A 17,821-nucleotide genomic window follows, 5' to 3' on the forward strand; every position below is an offset into this window, starting at 1 on the left:
TTTCGCCCTAGCTTCGCCTATTTTGACCACGTAGACGTGTGACTGCCCGATCCGGCGTATCACCTGATGGGGTCCCGTCCACTTGCAGTTGAACGGCCGGAAGGGAGTCACTGCCGGGACTCGGAGCATCACCACGGAAGCTCACGACGGCAGCGTCTTCATCTCGGAAGCGTCGTTGGATATAGAGCTCCTGGTGTCGTTGGGCTTCTATTAATCGCTTTGAGGCTGGAGTCAGTGGTTCGTTGTCTCCGGGGGCATCCCATGCTCCAGGATAGGCGAGGTCTCGCCCATAAAGCAGCTGGCTAGGGGACATGCCCGTAGCGGCGTTGCGACGGCGGCGCACACTGAACAGAGCCGTGGAGAGTTCGCTGTCCCACGTGTTCTGTCCCCGTCCAACTAAGCGGAATCGGAGAGCTTTCTTTAGCTCCTGGTTGCGGCGCTCCGTAGGGTTCTCCCGGGGCGTATATGGGGCCGTCGTTCACGTTCGTGTTTGCCAGTGTCGACAGGCCCTCGTCCAACGCCGGGACGTGAATTGGGAGCCGTTGTCTGTGATGATGGCTCCAGGGTAACCCTGCCTGGTGAAGACCTCTTCTTCCAGTAGGCGCACAATCACAGACGTCGTGCTCGTGGGTATGGCAAACCCTTCCACCCACCTAGAGAATAAATCTGTAACTACTAGAATGAATCTGTTCCCGCTGGGGGTTCGCGGGTATGGCCCCATCAAGTCGCACGCTATCGCTTCAAATGGTCTCTTCGGCTGTCGCGGCTTCTGGGGCGCGCCTGGTTGGGAGGACCCACACTTGTACTGTGCGCAGAGGAGGCAGCGACGCACGTACCTCCGAACGCTTTCTTGCAGCTTCGGCCAGTGGAAGTGCTGGGTGATTGATCGCTCCGTCTCTTCGGCTCCCGGGTGGCCGGCGAGTGCCTCGTCGTGGTACGAAAATAAAACTCGTTGACGCACGTCGGTAGGCACAAACAGCTTCCTCTCGGGGCCGTAGAAAAGCTGACCGTCCTCCTCGAAATACCCGTAGCGAAACCTTTGCACCCACGACTCTGCAGATTTGGCGGGATCCCGTAGTGCTTCGACCACCTTCGCGGTGACTTCACCGTCTTCCACTTGGGCTCGCCTGACTTCCTCCGCGAGGGTGTGCAGGGCGGCCGAACAGGCCCGGGGCAGCAGCCGTTCTACATCCTCGACATCTTCCTCATGGCTCTCCCTGGCGTTGGGGTCCCTTGAGAGCATGTCAGGTAGCTGATTTTCTTTTCCCGGACAGTGTTCAATAGTAAACTGATAGGATTGTAGCTCCAGGGCCCACCTCAGCAGCTTGGCTCGCTCGTTCTTGGTGGTCTGCAGCCAGGTGAGAGCCTTATTATCCGTCCGTAAAAGGAACGGCTTGTCTTCAATGTAAGGTCGGTACCGCCGGATGGCCCATACCACGGCCAAACACTCCTGCTCATTTGAGTGGTACTTCATCTCCGTCGGGTTGAACCTGGCACTGCTGTACGAAATGATTCTCCGCCTGCCCCCATCTTCTTGATATAAGACGGCGGCCATGCCGGTGCCGCTGGCGTCAGTTTGTAGAACGTACGGGAGTTTGGGATTCGGCCGGTGGAGCATCAGCGTTTGGGCGAGGACCTTTCTCACGCTTCTAAAGGCTTCCTCTTCCGTTGGTCCCCATCTCCATGGGGCGCAGTGATGGAGGTCAATCCCTTCCGTAGGGACTGGAGTCGGTTGTCCCCTGTGGTACTGGAGGAGCCGGTTTTAAAGAAGACCGTGGACCGATCGTCTGTACCGAAATACATGCATTGTCGGCGTATATCAATGCAGACCTGGTGCTGCTGCATGAACTCGTAGCCTAGGACGACGGTTTCAACGAGGCGTTCCACCACGAGGAACTTAGATTGGAAGTGAACCTTACCTAAGGTACATCTAAGTTCCTGAGTGCCTTCGATGCGCGCTTGGCTGTGAACGGTGGCGGTCTGAAGTTGGGCCGGCTGGTACAAAAGTTTTACCTGTCCGACCACGGCTCCCCGACGAATCATGTTGTGCGTGGCTCCGGTATCGATCAGGGCAACGACTTCCTTTCCCTCGATGTTGATGGAGACGCGTGGAAGATTCGCGTCTCCATGGTTTACGGCGTTTATTGCTGGTTCTCCACGGGGCCCACGGTGCGACGGCTGGGTCCCGCTGCGGTCGTGGCCCCCTGGCCGTTTCCCGGATTCCTCCGGAGTTCTGGACAGTCCGCGTGGAAATGAGTCCCAGGACAGTAGCGGCACCTGGGTAGCGACTTTGTGGAAGTTGTCGCAGGTGGTACCGCCTTCTTCTGGTTAAGGAGCCTCTCGATGGTACCGGCCCCACGAGACAGTTCTTCCAGCGTCTGAGGTGATGCGAAGGCCGAGTACATCACTAACTCGTCCCTCAGAAGAGTGCGACAAGTAGCGACGAGCACTTTCTCCGTCATTGTGGGAAGGATTCTTGCGGCCAGGAATTTCTTCTTCTGGAGGAACGTCTCCGTCGGCTCCTCCTTCGCTTGGCGAGTGCCATAGAACTCGGCATGGAGGCGTACTACTTTATCGAGGCCTCCGTATTTTTCAATCAGGCCCCGCTCCAGGTCTGGGAATGTGGGAAGGATGGCCCGGTTGATTGACCACCAGGATTCGGCGTTACCGCGCAGCCGAGTGGCAACTCGGTCTCGCCATGACTCTGGGTGCGTCGCGGCGAGGCGTTCTCGGCATTTCTCTAAGAAGCGCTCCGGGTCCTCGTGTTCTAGACCAGAGAACTCTGGCAAAATTGGAGGTTCTATCGATCTTGGGGCCACCAGACGGGACAGTACCTGGACAAGAGCCTCCATGTCGACGAGCGGACCTGTAGGTAACTGCGTGCTTCAACTTGAGGTTGGGCCGATGGTTCCCCGTCGGCCCGCTAATTTCCAGCTTGACAAGTGTTCCTGGTGACAACCATCTCAGGGTCGGGCTGGCGGGTTACTTCTTCTGAAGTTTTTCTTCGGGCCCCGCGTTGGGCCGCGCCAAAATTGTCACCGGAACACACGCTTTCCGTATTTGAAGGAGTTTTCCGCCGACTTACGGTAACAGAATGGACTTGCCGGGTTTTCCTTCGTCCCATTGCTCTCCAATTCAGTCGAACACACGCACGATAGGAATATATATTTATATAATGTTTTCTGGGTCTTCGTGAAGTGCGAATAAAAACTATATTGTGTTTCTCCTGTAACAAGAGTTTTTTATTGATACCTAACAATTTTTCTTAATCTACCCATCACCAAATTTATTTACAATATAAAACAATCTTACTTGTGTAAGAGAATTTTAAAAACGCAACAGAAAAACTACCTCTTCCACCCAAACATGTGGCTCATAAATTATGTTCTGAAAGGTCCTTGACTCGGGGGTGATTTTTACGGTCCCACAGGCGAGACGGGGACAGTGTAGCTTTGGCAGCTGGAACCGACGGGCTGTCCAAGGTACGAGTACGAGAGTGACGGCAGGTGAATAGTCTGTGACCCGGGAGTGGTGCAGTGAATTAGGCTTGTGCTAGCCGGTGATACAGTTACCAGGTGTGTCGGTAACTGGGTGATAGCAGGTTTGGGCAACCTGGGCTATGATGTCAGTACCACCAATGCGCTGAAACCTCTGGCAGATACCATGGTATAATTCCTGAGCACCGGATGTCTGGGTGAGGCATCTTTGGCTCATGACACGGCTCGGCCGTTGACTGGGCGCGTCTTGTCGAGACGGCCAGTGGTGACAACCACATGTAACAGATCATACGTGCTTGATTAACGGTTGGGAGGTAACCCCGGCTCTCCTGTACTGAGGGAGCACAGTATCGTATGGAAGTGGGTTGTAGGCTCACACGCTGGCCGTGGCGGTCTTCCTCTGTGGAGACTGCGGGCGGGCTGTGCACCCCAAACTGCACACGGGGCTATTACAGGTGCTGCTAGAACATCCAACGCAATCCCGGAACGTAGCGCTCTGAAGACGACGCCCGTGGTTCGAGCCCCTCATCATGATAGAAGCTAGGGGGAGGAATCCCCCGGGTGAGTCACTGTATGACCTTGATTCGCGACAGATGTGTCAGGTGTTTATCATTTACATGTTTGTACCGTCCCATTGAGCAAACCCGAGTCCGGACCTGTGCTTTACCTTTTGAATGACTGAATGAGGTGGAGGTGAGTCCGATTGTAGATTATCGTATGACTGTAGCTGAGATTGTCTAATTTAATGTGTACCGATGAGTCTGATCGATTAATTATCAAATATTGAGGGATAACGCCCTTGGGCAAAAAGCAAGTCTTACACTTGTAACAAGAGAAACGGCATTAAAGCTATTACTCGCTTTCTTTCGTTTCGAACAATCTCGAAGGTTGGTCCCCTCTCTTGTTACAGGCTAACAACGACACGCCGCCATCTTTGTCGTCACATGTCGCGCGCGCCAAATTCAAATATACCGAAGTACAAATTAAAAATAACTAAAAAGAAGTACAACGAACTTTTTACATTTATTTATATAAAAGAAAATTAACTTGTGGTACAAAACCTAAAAATTGCTGTTTTTCTTATTGACAGTTACATATTATTAATTTTTTTGTTTTTTTTTTAAATAATCGTTGGTGCCTAGCGTCCCGCTTCCTGGAAACACTATCCACTCTATCAGCCTCTTTCCCTCTGCATTTTCCACTTTGTCTTTCGTTTTTATTTTCCCATCCCCTTTCTCTTCTTCCCAATTTCTGGCTCCTCTCTCTCCAATTCTCCCGTTAAAATCACCCCCTAACAGCATGCATTCTTTCCTGTCCATCTTCATTGTGTTCTCGACCCGTCTTGTTGTTTTCCTCATCTCCTTGCTATATACTGTTACTATTTTCCACCATTCGTTATCTATATGAACGTTTCTTTCCATGTATCCTTCTTCTACCCCCTTTCCTTTTCGTTTCTCTTCAATTCCCAACTTCACCCCTGTTATTATTCCCCCTGCAGCTCTTCCTCTTTTTCTTTCTCTTTTTGCTCATTGTCCTTCAGATTTGTATTCTTTCGGTAGCGTCCTTTCTACTTTTTCCCAGCTCTGTTCCTCCACCCAAGTCTCCACCAGTCCCACTACCTCGAATTGTCGTACATAGTCCCAAAATTCATCCCCTCTTTTTCTTAATCCCGCTACGTTCCAATATAATACTTTTGCTCGTTTCCTCCCTTTCGTACCTTGTTTCTCTTGTTCCCCTTTGTGCTTTCCTTCCGTTTTCCCTTTTTTTTGTCCATCTACCTTTTTCTTTATCCTTTATCCATTTCCGTTGTCTCCCTTTCCTCCATCCCCTCTTCCTACCTCTACTGAAAAACCTCCAGTCTCCCCTTTTCTTCATTCCATCTCATCTGCACCCCCTCTATGGTTATTTTCATGTACCCAACTTTTAGATCTTTCCCTTGGCTTTTTTCTTCTCTGGCGATGGCTCGTATTTTTTTCTGTATTTCCCTTTCCTTCTTTGTGAGGTCGTTGTCAATAAATATTTTCTCTGTTGCCCTATTTCCTCTCAATTTTCCTTTCTGCTTCATTTCACTTCCTCCAGCTTTTCCAATATCTTTTCCATTTCCCTACCTGATTTCTTCTCCACTTCCGGTGACCTTGCGGTTTTTTTACTTGTCCCAAATACCTCTTCCTCCTCCTCCTCTTCTTGTCTTCCTGTCTTTCCTTTTCCCGTTCTTTTCCTTTTTTTCTTGTCTTCCTGGGACGCCTCCACTCTTCCTTGGCTAAAAGAACGGTTTCTGCTTCCCTCGTTCATAGGCTTGCTCTTTACTTCCTAGATGTCGCTGTTTTCCGTTTGTTTAACACTTCTCTTCTTTTGGGTGTTTTCTTCCTCCCCACACCGCTCAGCCTCTTCCTACCTTGCTTCGCTAAACTCTCCTCTCCTTTGTCGTTGTTCTCTCTTATTTTTCTATACCTTTATCTCCTTTTCCCCTTCACTCTCTTAGCTCGCTTTTTACCACGTGTAGCTCGCTCCGTCGGTAATACAGGAATCTCTATTTTTAGGGATTTTTGTGTCTTAAAATTTTACGTGTCAAACACATTAACTTAACATTACTCCAAATTAAGTAAGATGGAAATATTGGTGGTAACCGTTGTCGTTACCTTTTATAATCAAGAACTTTAATAAAAACATCCACAAAAATCAAAATATTTACATTACATTTACACTAATGAGTAATGACATTTCGCGGCTGCCTCACAATTAAAAGAGAGGGAGATATATGTCTACACCGTTGGCGATGCCTTCGTGATATAGTACGATTAGTACCTTAGATGCCACATCATCGAGGCGACGCCAACCGTCGTCAAAACGTCAAAAGATCGACACCCAGCCAGAATTTACAAGAAGTTTTGCTTCCGTGGGGACTCAACTTCTCTAACCTCTCTCCTAGATACACTGCTTACTTTTTGTGACTTGTATTTAGTTCCTTTGTTAAATAAACAGCGATCATTTTAAACCCCACAATTTTTAATTTGATTTACGGTTTTTATCATGATTTATTTGTTTTTAGAAAACTACTTCTGACTTGCAGTGTGTTAAAAAAATGTAGATTTTTCTATTTTGAAACAGTTTGTTTGATTTTTGACAACAAAATGTTGAGGGCTGGGAAGGAAAAGGAATGTAACGAAAAATAGATGTAATGTTAAAATAAAATTCAAATTGAAAAAGTGATGCATGAAAGTTGAAGGAAGAACCAGAATAATAGTATATTGTTATATAAGTGAGGAAAGGGATGCATTGCTAAACGAGAATGACAATTGGATCACGAGCGATAGCGAGTTGATCTAATCATTCAAGTTTAGCAATGGACCTTTCCTCACGTATATAACATACTATTTTTTCCAACGTCAAGAGCTTTCGGTTTATCTTGCATAGGTATTATCAGTTTATTATTTTATACAAATCAACATAGAAGTAAAATTTGAAAATCACGTTTCCATGCTCACAGTAAACAATAAAATTTAATTAATGAATGTCAAGTCGTGTTTTTACCAAAACTTGAAAATTACTCAGAATTTACTAAACAAATAGTGATGGAAGTAGAAGATAGTGTTGTAAATTTACCAAATCCAGAAATTAAAGAAGCAGCGAAGTACAGCTTGACCAGAATAGCTTGGCGTATGAGATGCGCACAAGAGGAAACGAGCGAGCCTCTGTAAGACAAGGATATGGCTATGGTTGTAGGTACGGTACACTCAATGAAGCAAATCTGCTCAAAACAGCCCGGACATGCTGTTCCCTTGAAGCTACAAGACGTACCCGCTTTTCTTAATAAATATTCTTAACTCTTTCCCCTACAGTTTTGAAGCTTGAAGCGCTGATTTTCGCCCGTTAGTACACGATCTAAACACTTCCAGACCCAACAGACAAGTGCGCTCCGCTAATGGGAGGGATTTGAGTCCACTGCGTCACTCGCCAAGCTGTTCTGGTCGACCTGTAGGTATCTTTGGAATTATTACCTATAAAATCTCGAGCACGCTACGGAAAGGAATACAATGCGTTACTGAGATGGAGACAAGTAGTAAGAAGCGCTAGTTTGGCGTCAACGTCAAGCTCTGTACCGACACGTTATTTAGAAAAAAAAATCAGGAACATTTGGAGTTTTAATTCGTGTAAAAAATTGTACATTTAATTTCTATAATACTGATAAAAAAGTTAAGTATCTTTGTAAGTGCTAATTGTTAATAAAGAATTCTTACAAATGTATATATATATGTATATTTGAACGTTATTTTAAAGAAAGTATGTACATACCTAAATGGGGATCAATTTTTTTTTTACTTTCCCCACTAGTGAGGGAAGTGATTTACTTTCCTCACATGTGATGCAAACGCCTACTTTCATCTCTAAATTGAGTGATGGAAATGTCATTTTCAGACTTGACGTTGGAAAAAGCAAATAAATAAACAACATGCAAATTTGATAGTGAGGAAAACTTAGGAAAAAATCAAAATAAACTCATTATGTTATTTTTTGTTAAAAAAATTAATGAAGGCAGAAAGAATTTTATCATCAGAAGATTTGTAATTCCTAAGAACTCAAGCAGATTAACGATAACGTCAATACGACAAACAAGCTGCCTAAAAATAGGTCGATACAAATGAAAAATTTCCAAATGTAACAGTTAGTAACTGATAATGATGAAAGCTACTACATTTGTGTTGTGCATCTCTCTGTTTTGGATTGAAGCAGCTCAAATCAAGTCAAGAAAATTGGGTAAAAATAATGTGTAGTTTCAAAATATGTACAATATGACAAAGAGAAAAATTACAGGAGGACGAATCATTGGTGGAGAAGAAGCGAACGCAGGTCAATTTCCTTTTGCTGCAGCCATTTACAAAAGCACTGCCGATGGAAGATTTTTCTGTGGTGGTGCCGTTGCACAGCCCCAATGGATCATAACAGCAGGTCAATGTGTTGACGGGTAATCATTAATCAATTCTTGACAGTACAATAAATACATTTCACTTTCTTGTTTCCACTCCAGTGCTTTGTTGTTTACAATTCGTCTTGGATCAAATAATTTGAATGCTGACGATCCGAATGTCTTACTTTTGTCCACGGAAACTTATTTCTTGCACCCTGATTACGATCCACTCACTTTGAGCAACGATTATGGTCTCATTAGACTCCGGATGCCCATAACATTCACCGGTATAATATTAAAACTTCATCAAAACATTCAAGAAGTAATAAAAAATTTTAGAGTACATTTGGGCTGCAAGTTTCTTATCAGCTAATCCACTTCCAGCAGGTGCCGAAGTCCTTACTGTAGGTTGGGGACAAACATCTGACGGTAAATAGTTTGAAGCATTTTATAAAATGATACTGTAATTTTGTGTTCAGAGACTGCCGGACTAGTTGATGACCTCCGCTATGTCAATTTGGTCACCCTTAGTAACGAGGAGTGCAGAATGGTTTTTGGGAATCAAGTTAACGACAACATGGTCTGTGTTGCGGGAAATAACAACGAGGGCACTTGCAGAGTAAATTTGAGACGGCAATAATCACTCAACTTTTACTACTGAATTTTCAGGGAGATCTTGGCAGTCCTTTGATCCAATACGTAGGTCCCATGGTTTTCAACGTGGGGGTTGCGAGCTTTATAAGCTCAAACGGTTGTGAAAGCTCGGATCCGTCAGGATTCACAAGGACATATTCGTATTTTGACTGGATACATAACGTTACAAGTAACAACACTTAAGTGAATAAGTGTGCAAGATACATGATTGTAACATGGGAAAGTGTTAAATAAAGATAAATATTTATTTTTTATTTTTAAACTCTCCAAACTCTCCAATAATAAATGAGATTGTTGTGATATTATTTAAAGAACCCACACATCGAAAAACTACTAAATGAGTAGTCGGCAGCAATTAGAATAAGGAAAAAAGCTACAAAGCAACGGGATTATAAACGCAATGAATGTATTTTGTGTTTGTCATCGTAGTGCTTTCAGGTTGATAGAAGTTATGCTATAATGGAAAAATGTTTGCCGTAGCAACCATTAGTAATGGGGTACCCCAGCCTCGATTCTTGGTTCTCGGTTTTAAAGTTAATACCTATAAATTTTTGACTGACTGCACTAAAACAAATAAAAAAAAAATTATGAAGAAAAAATTAAGTAATCTTAATTCTTATGTTATATGATATGTAAGAACTATAGCTATAAGTTACAACATACGATGACAAGAGCTACATAATAATCTTTCCCTAGTGATTAATCTCAGTGTCGATTTTTACTAACAGATAATTGCGAATTCTTTATAACTTTAACAGATTAACGATAAGGCAAAACAACAAACTGCTTAAAAGTTTGATATATAACTGAAAAATTCCCGAATATACCAGTTTGTAACTAATAATGATGAAGACTGTTATACAGTGCGATCGAAAATTAAAAAAATCGAGAGGGCCATGATTAATAAGCTTCAGTTGGCAACACGTAAAAATTTAATTTAAATGTAATCAGATATCATTACAATAGTAAGTGTCATTATTAATTATTGACTATTAAAATTTGCTATTACAATATGTTCACTTTAGAGCAAAACATTTTCATTGTGCAGTATTATTTCACAAATGGAGAAAGACTTGAGAACGACGAATGGTCTTATTCGACATCTCGAGTTTTTGAAGAATTTCAACTAAAGTTATACACCATCTGATAAGACATGTTCGAAGCAGAAAAAAACTTCAAGTAATTCTCATAATGTGGATTTTAAAGTATTTTTCCTCCAATAAAATTTAAATGTAAAGTATGTGTAGTTTTTCATAATATCCGTAGCATATTAGATTATAGTAAATGATGTCGTGTTTTCTACTTCAAAAAATTGCCTTTATTGAATCTTGATCGGTGCTAGTTATAATTATGTATTGAAAAAAATGTTGAAAAATGTTTGCAGCTTTCTGCTAAAAAACAAACAATCCACCTTTCGTAATCCAGAATAAATTTTATCGCACCAGCAGCTTCATTTAATATCTGAAATAAATCATGATGTTCATGTAATTATTGAGAATGTCAAGTAGCCGAAATAAAAAAATCTAAAATCTACCTACTACCTAAAGGTATCTTATCTTTGTCACGTAAATCATGTCAGTGTTATTTTATTATCAGAAAATTTCGCATTCTTAAGAACTTAACTTATTAATGATAACGACAATAAAAAGTAAATCTACCAAATAAACCAGTTAGTAAAAAACGATGAAAGCTGTTATACTCGTGTTGTGTGTTTCTTTGATTTGGGTCCAAGCTGCTCAAATCAAATCAAAAAGAAATGGTAAACGTGAGTGTAATTTGAAAACATCATATAATAGACAGAAAAATTACAGGAGGACGAATCGTGGGTGGAGAAGTAGCAAACCCAGGTCAATTCCCTTTTGCTGCAGCTATTTACGTTGTTACTGCCGATAGCACATATTTCTGTGCGGGTTCTCTTATAATGCTGCAATGGATCCTAACTGCTGGTCAGTGTGTTGATGGGTAATAATTTTTTAAAAATTTATATACTTATCTTATTTGTCTTTTGTGCGACAGAGCTTTGTTGTTTAACATTCGTCTTGGAAATACCAAGTTGAGTACTGACGATCCAAACATGTTACTATTGGCCACGGAAACTTATTTCTTGCATCCTGACTACGATCCGCTTACTTTGAGCAATGATATTGGTCTTATTAAATTGCGGATGAGAGTATATTTTACCGGTATAGTATTAGAACATTTAAAAATAAAATAAATTATCAAAAATAATAATTCTAGAATACATCGGGCCCACGAGCATTCTGAAAAATGGTCACATCGAAGACGGTGCCTCCGTTCTTACCGTTGGCTGGGGACAAACATCTGATGGTTAACAATTTAAAATATTTGATTTTTCACATTTAATTTGTGTTTTGTGTTTAGAAGTCGCTGGATTATCTGATGATCTTCGCTACGCCAATTTAGTCACTCTTAGTCATGAAGAATGCTTGGCTGCTTTTGGCACTCAAGTTAACGAAGACATGCTTTGTGTCGCTGGAAATTATAACGAGGGCACGTGTAGGGTATGTTTCTAAACTGAATCTATTCAACTTTTAATGCTGATATTTCAGGGTGACCTTGGCAGCCCTTTGGTTGAATATGTGGGTCCCATGATTTTCGCCGTCGGAGTTTCGAGTTTTATAAGCTCAAACGGTTGTGAAAGCTCAGATCCGTCAGGATATACAAGAACACGTCCATATTTTGAATGGTTAATGAACACTACACGTAACAATTAAAGAAAGGTAATAACAACAGCACATGTATTTGGTATGTTTAAACTGCTAAATACATGGATTTTGAACAAAAGTGTTATATTTATTACTCGCTTTAAAATCATTCATCCTTACAACCCTAAAATTTTATGAGCTCTTTGCTAGTTTGGAGGGCTATACTTGTACTATTTGCTGTTGATAATACAATTTTTAGCTGCAAACAAAACACATGTCATATAATATAACACAGATGTCCAAAACAGAAAATACATCGTCGTTTTGGTGAAGCACAAAAATGTCTTACCACTAAACTTAGTAACAACATACAATATGATTTTATCTGTAACAAGATTTAACAAAAATAAAATAATTTTAAATAAACAACAAAAGCAAGCATATCTTTTAGATATAGCTGTTCCAAATTCACATAATATAACACAGACATATAACACAAAAATTAATAAATATTTAGAGCTGTCCGTTGCTATGAGAAATCTTTGGTGTTTAGAAAAAAATTCGATTTTACCACTTGTAATTTCAGCAACGGGAATAGTACCGCAATCTCTTTTTAAAAATTTAAAAATTCTGGATTTAGATAACACATTGGTAGTTGAAATTCAAAAAGGTATATTATTATACTCATGTCACATCGTGAGGAAGTTCCTTAACATTGACACAGAACATAATACACAACAAAGTCAAAATGCGGAGGCAAGACGCCGGTAATTATGTTGATAAGCACTGCACTATTACTTGATAGTATTATCCGTAATAGTGTATGTACTCCGGCAAAATTGCCGTGCCACCGGGTGGAGGTGGGATAGTTGAAAAATCCTAATACTTTTAAATTTTTAAGTGTGGTTTTGGGTGTTCTCTTAAATTATGAAGTTTGTAAAACCATCCTGGTATCTTTGGGCCTTCAATATTCATTATGCATGAAGTAACGATATGTAGATATGTATAAATAAGAGTACCATCACTTTTTCTACTCTCTATTAAAGTAGGTACGTTAATTATTATATTATGTATCACATCTGAACGGAGAACCAGAGCCTAGTCTTATGTGGCCAGTTACAATATACACAGTTTCTTGCGCTTTCAATTTCCAAGGTTTTATCATTTGCGAAATCCATTGGATTTCGCGAAATCTGTCTTCCGTGCAACAAATTCGTGTCGCAACAAGGACACCACAAATAATTAATTTCCTCTCGCATCTTTTTACAGCTGATGTTCCACGCGGGAAGTCGAATTTAGAATGGTTCTCTTTACAATCAATTGACACTATTCGTTAATGATACCATAGTTTACAGTTATAATGAAAACATCGATCACCTGATAACAAATGTTGGGAGCAGGAAAGAAAACCCTTTTGTACTCGTTTAAGCACAAATACGTTACACTTACTCAACTAATTTTCACAATGTCGATTCTAAAGTATTTCTTTTGTATATTAATAGAATTAAATCAAGTAGGTATGTGTTCGTTTTCATAATTATTTCAGCAGCATATGTTCATGTAACTATTGAGAAAGAAACCCGAAATAAAAACTACCTACTACTTGAAGGTACTGAACCGTTTCGACTTCCTTGACTTTTCCTCGATGGTTTGGTTGCCGCATTCCCTCGGATGAAATTTTTGCGGAACAATACGAAAAAAAATAATGAGAAAAGAAATATTTATGGATCCCACGTTGTGTTTTATTTTTCATTTTGTTTAATTAGGTTTTAACGAGAGGCCGCACCTTCGAAAGGTTTTTTCAAAAAATTGAATTAAAACGATTGAACACACTTCACTTAAATTTTATTAAACAAATAATCGAGTGGGTGGTGTTTGGTCCCAACAAAGAGTGTGAATAAATCAGTGAATTTAATAAAGACGTTGGTGGATATTTGACTCAATGAGATTTGGCTTTCGTCCCGTGAATTTAGATATGACTCATGAATAAATTACTAAGCTGGGCAAATACAGAATTTTCTGGCGCGAACAGCATTATACGAGTTTGAGATGCGAACTATGTGATCTGATTTAGATTTGAATTATTTCCCCAATTAAATTGAACCCGACGCGATGCTCTGGAAACCTTCAGTCAAAGTCTGGTCTACTCCGGTGGTTGAAAATAAAAGGGAAAGATGTTCTAACAGACTTATAGGGTACCTCTCTTCACGTGTCAGCTGGCCTAGTTTGGTCACTGTCCCGTTTACGGGTGACGCGGCTGTTTGTGCACATACGCCAGACCACAACCAATTGAGTGCGACGGACACTGGCGGTAGCTTCCCCGACGGAGAAAGCTCCAAAGTAATGAATAATTAATGAAGCTATGTTATAATAAGTTCGTAATAGATCGCCTTGGCAAGAACACGTTTCCCCAATCGGTAAATGCAAGAAGATCACATACTTCGCGATAAAGAATTTAATTCAAAATTCTAAAATCACGTGGTCACCAAATGCTCAAAGAATATAATATAATCTTTACTTTAGAACGATGAAGAACTAAATGCTGTTTGACTAATTAAATCACGACTACAAATAATGTACAAGAATTAGAGAAATAAGTTACCTTGTAAAGGAAAAGCACGTGGCCAAAAAATGGCTGCTGGAGGTACCGAACGTACCTCCGGCTACTTTGGAGATCAAACCCCGAGTGAATAAAAAAAGCCTTGTTTCCCGTTCCGCATTCGGATTTATCATTTCTGGCGCACTCCACTTTCGCAACCCCTACTTGACCAAAGTGGCCAATCAGCTCGGTTCTACTTTACGTCGATGGTGACACCTTTTCGATATCTCTAAAACTTTTTAAATTACAGTTTCCGTTTTCCACCATTATTTTAAATCTTTAAATTTAGACTTTTGTCAGGACCAGAATGAATGTACATAATTTGTTGTTGAATTAGAACTCTGAAAAAGAACACTAAATTACTGACTCTATACCTACATACAATAATAAACCTCAACATCAAGAAACAAACACAATTAAAAACGGAACAAACAGAATTAAACAGGAACACTGAATTACTGACTATACAATAATAAAAATCAGCACCAAGAATTAAACAGAATTAAAATGAAACAAACAGAATTAAAATGAAACAAACAGAATTAAAATGGAACAAACAGAATTAAAATGACACAAACAGAATTAAAATGAAACAAATTAACATTATTTTGAAACCTCAATTGGACTTGAAACGCTGTTACGCAAGTGCCATGCCATGCAACTAAATTCCGTTGATCTGCTGGTTCTAAAAATTGTTCTACATTGGTTTGACTCCCCAAAACTGTTCTAATTAATAATTAATTCGTAATTTTCTTTCTCTCTCTCTCTCTCTCACACCCCAGATTTCTACGACTACCTGGCTTTACCGTTACCCTGTTGTCTTTGTTTTCTACCGACTCCCTTTCTACTGTGCTTTGTTAATTTTCGAACTAAAAGTGCAAACGATTCTAGTTATTTTATACGATAAAGCCCTCTGTTTCTAATTTGTAATTCTCGCCCTTTAATTACAAATATGCCACAAATTTGAGAATGCTAAAAAAAGTAAATTAACCCAATGAACATTGATTTGGTGGTTGTCTCAATTTGAAACCTGTTAACATCAAATTCATTAATTCAATTATCCCCTGATTTTAACTGGTCTCCCCAAATTGTCGAACGAGTAAATTTTGCAATGTTTCTTTTTCCATGAAAACTGTTATCTTTGTGTTGTGTCCGGACAGGACGCGTACCTGCATTTTCAAAGAAAGTTTGGCAGATTTCACTTAAGGAATGTGGTAGCACTCTTGCCGACAAAGGCATCAACAAAATTTACAACTGACCAGCATTTCCATCGCAGATGAACGTTATTTAAAATATTTCCTCTAAATTATTTGAAAATTAAAATTCTTAATTTATCGAACCTGTTCGGACTGTTACAGTACTTTATCTTTGTCATGTAAGCCATGTCAGTGCCATTTTATTTCGCATTCTTAAGAACTTAAATTATTAATGATAACGACAATAAAAAGCTCAAGGTGCTTTAAAAATGATGGATACAAGTGAAAATGTACCGAATACACCAATTAGTAACAAAAAACGATGAAAGCTGTTATACTCGTGTTGTGCGCCTCTTTGATTTGGGTCCAAGCTGCTCAAATTAAATCAAGAAGAAATGGTAAACGTGAGTGTAATTTGAAAACATATTATAGACAGAAAAATTACAGGAGGACGAATCGTTGGTGGAGAAGTAGCAACCCCAGGTCAATTCCCTTTTGCGGCAGCTATTTACATTGTTACTGCCGATAACACATATTTCTGTGCGGGTACTCTTATAATGCTGCAATGGATCCTAACTGCTGGTCAGTGTGTTAATGGGTAATAATTTCTTATAAATTGAATTCATATGTTTCATTTGCTTCTTCTGCGACAGAGCTTTGTTGTTTACCATTCGTCTTGGAAATACTAAGTTGAGTACTGACGATCCAAATATGTTACTGTTGGCCACGGAAACTTATTTCTTGCATCCTGACTATGATCCGGTTACTTTGAGCAATGATATTGGTCTTATTAAATTGCGGATGAGAGTATATTTCACCGGTATAGTATTAGAACATTTAAAAATAAAACAAATTATCAAAAAAAAAATCTAGAATACATCGGGCCCACGAGCGTTTTGAAAAATGGTCACATCGAAGACGGTGCCTCCGTTCTTACCGTTGGCTGGGGACAAACATCTGACGGTTGACAATTTAAAACATTTGATTTTTCAAATTTAAATTGTGTTTTGTGTTTAGAGGTCGCTGGATTATCTGATGACCTTCGCTACGCCAATTTAGTCACTCTTAGTCATGAAGAATGCTTGGCTGCTTTTGGCACTCAAGTTAACGAAGACATGCTTTGTGTCGCTGGAAATTATAACGAGGGCACGTGTAGGGTATGTTTCTAGACTGAATCTTTTTCAACTTTTAATGCTGATATTTCAGGGTGACCTTGGCAGCCCTTTGGTTGAATATGTGGGTCCCAGAATTTTCGCCGTCGGAGTTTCGAGTTTTATAAGTTCAAACGGTTGTGAAAGCTCAGATCCGTCAGGATATACAAGGACACGTCCATATTTTGAATGGATATTGAACACTACACGTGGCAATTGAAGAAAGGAAATAACAACACACATAAATTTGGTGTGTTTAAACTGCTAAATACATGGATTTTGAACAAAAGTGTTATTTTTATTACTCGCTTTAAAATCATTCATCCTTACAACTAAAATTCTATGAGCTCTTTGCTAGTTTGGAGGACTATACTTGTACTATTTGCTGTTGATAGTACAATTTACAGCTGCAATCAAAACACTGCCTATATCATATAACATAACACAGATGTCCAAAGCATCATTGATTTTGTTGAACCACAAATGTCTTACCACTAAACTTAGGAAATATGATTTTATCTGCACGGAATTTAACAAAAATCTAATTTTCTAATACTTTTAACTTTTTAAGTGTGGTTTTGGGTCTTCTCTTAAATTATGAAGTTTGTACCATCATCGTGCTATCTTTGGACCTTCAATGAATCTTTATTCATTTAGAGAGCGGATTTTATGCAGTATAAAATGTCAAAACATGCGCATAAATATGCAGTCAAATCCTTTGAAATATGCACCCGATCTTTCAAATATGCAGCAATATGCACTATTAATCCAAAATATGCAAGTATATCGAATAACCTAAAACTAGGATTTTGAACTTTTTTTAGCGGAATATTGGCTTTGACAACAGGATTACATAATGAAATATTGAATTCTTCTTGTTCATTTTTTCTAGACTAGAGGTTTCCCCAAGTAACGATTCTCGTAACAATATTTGAGAAAGTTTGGTCTTCTTCAAGGATCCTAATTTTCATTATGTGCTGCGTGATTTGAAATTTTCGTTTACATATTATGATCTAAAAGAATTTAAACATTCAAAAAATTAAAATTCTAAATCAAATTAATTTCGTAACACGAGTATGTATTACATTTAGAACTTTTCAGATGATATTTTGTAAAAGCTTAAAATAAAATATTCAAACACAAAATAATAAT

At 39.9% G+C, this 17,821-nt stretch overlaps 3 protein-coding genes across 4 annotated transcripts; all 3 read left to right on the forward strand.

The window, feature by feature from the left end:
* Nucleotides 1-8,093: 8,093 nt before the first annotated feature.
* Nucleotides 8,094-9,304, forward strand: LOC138131060 (brachyurin-like). Its single transcript, XM_069047811.1, has 6 exons — nt 8,094-8,252; nt 8,310-8,460; nt 8,524-8,690; nt 8,743-8,832; nt 8,883-9,022; nt 9,073-9,304. Exons 1-6 carry the CDS (start codon nt 8,174-8,176, stop codon nt 9,238-9,240), a joined length of 795 nt encoding a protein of 264 aa, XP_068903912.1. The 5' UTR covers nt 8,094-8,173; the 3' UTR covers nt 9,241-9,304.
* A 1,355-nt stretch (nt 9,305-10,659) lies between these two features.
* On the forward strand, nt 10,660-13,335 carry LOC138131070 (brachyurin-like). Of its 2 annotated transcripts, XM_069047828.1 has the most exons (8): nt 10,660-10,816; nt 10,869-11,019; nt 11,074-11,240; nt 11,296-11,385; nt 11,440-11,579; nt 11,628-11,798; nt 12,993-13,026; nt 13,072-13,335. In XM_069047828.1, exons 1-6 carry the CDS (start codon nt 10,741-10,743, stop codon nt 11,790-11,792), a joined length of 789 nt encoding a protein of 262 aa, XP_068903929.1. In that variant the 5' UTR covers nt 10,660-10,740; the 3' UTR covers nt 11,793-11,798; nt 12,993-13,026; nt 13,072-13,335. The 2 variants fall into 2 exon arrangements, with proteins under 2 accessions (XP_068903929.1, XP_068903928.1); XM_069047827.1 differs by having other exon boundaries at nt 12,993-13,335.
* A 2,426-nt stretch (nt 13,336-15,761) lies between these two features.
* On the forward strand, nt 15,762-16,958 carry LOC138131071 (brachyurin-like). Its single transcript, XM_069047829.1, has 6 exons — nt 15,762-15,916; nt 15,966-16,116; nt 16,172-16,338; nt 16,392-16,481; nt 16,536-16,675; nt 16,725-16,958. Exons 1-6 carry the CDS (start codon nt 15,841-15,843, stop codon nt 16,887-16,889), a joined length of 789 nt encoding a protein of 262 aa, XP_068903930.1. The 5' UTR covers nt 15,762-15,840; the 3' UTR covers nt 16,890-16,958.
* Nucleotides 16,959-17,821: the final 863 nt, after the last annotated feature.

Source organism: Tenebrio molitor, chromosome 5 (assembly GCF_963966145.1).
Source record: "Tenebrio molitor chromosome 5, icTenMoli1.1, whole genome shotgun sequence".
In the NCBI taxonomy this organism is placed as follows: domain Eukaryota; kingdom Metazoa; phylum Arthropoda; class Insecta; order Coleoptera; family Tenebrionidae; genus Tenebrio; species Tenebrio molitor.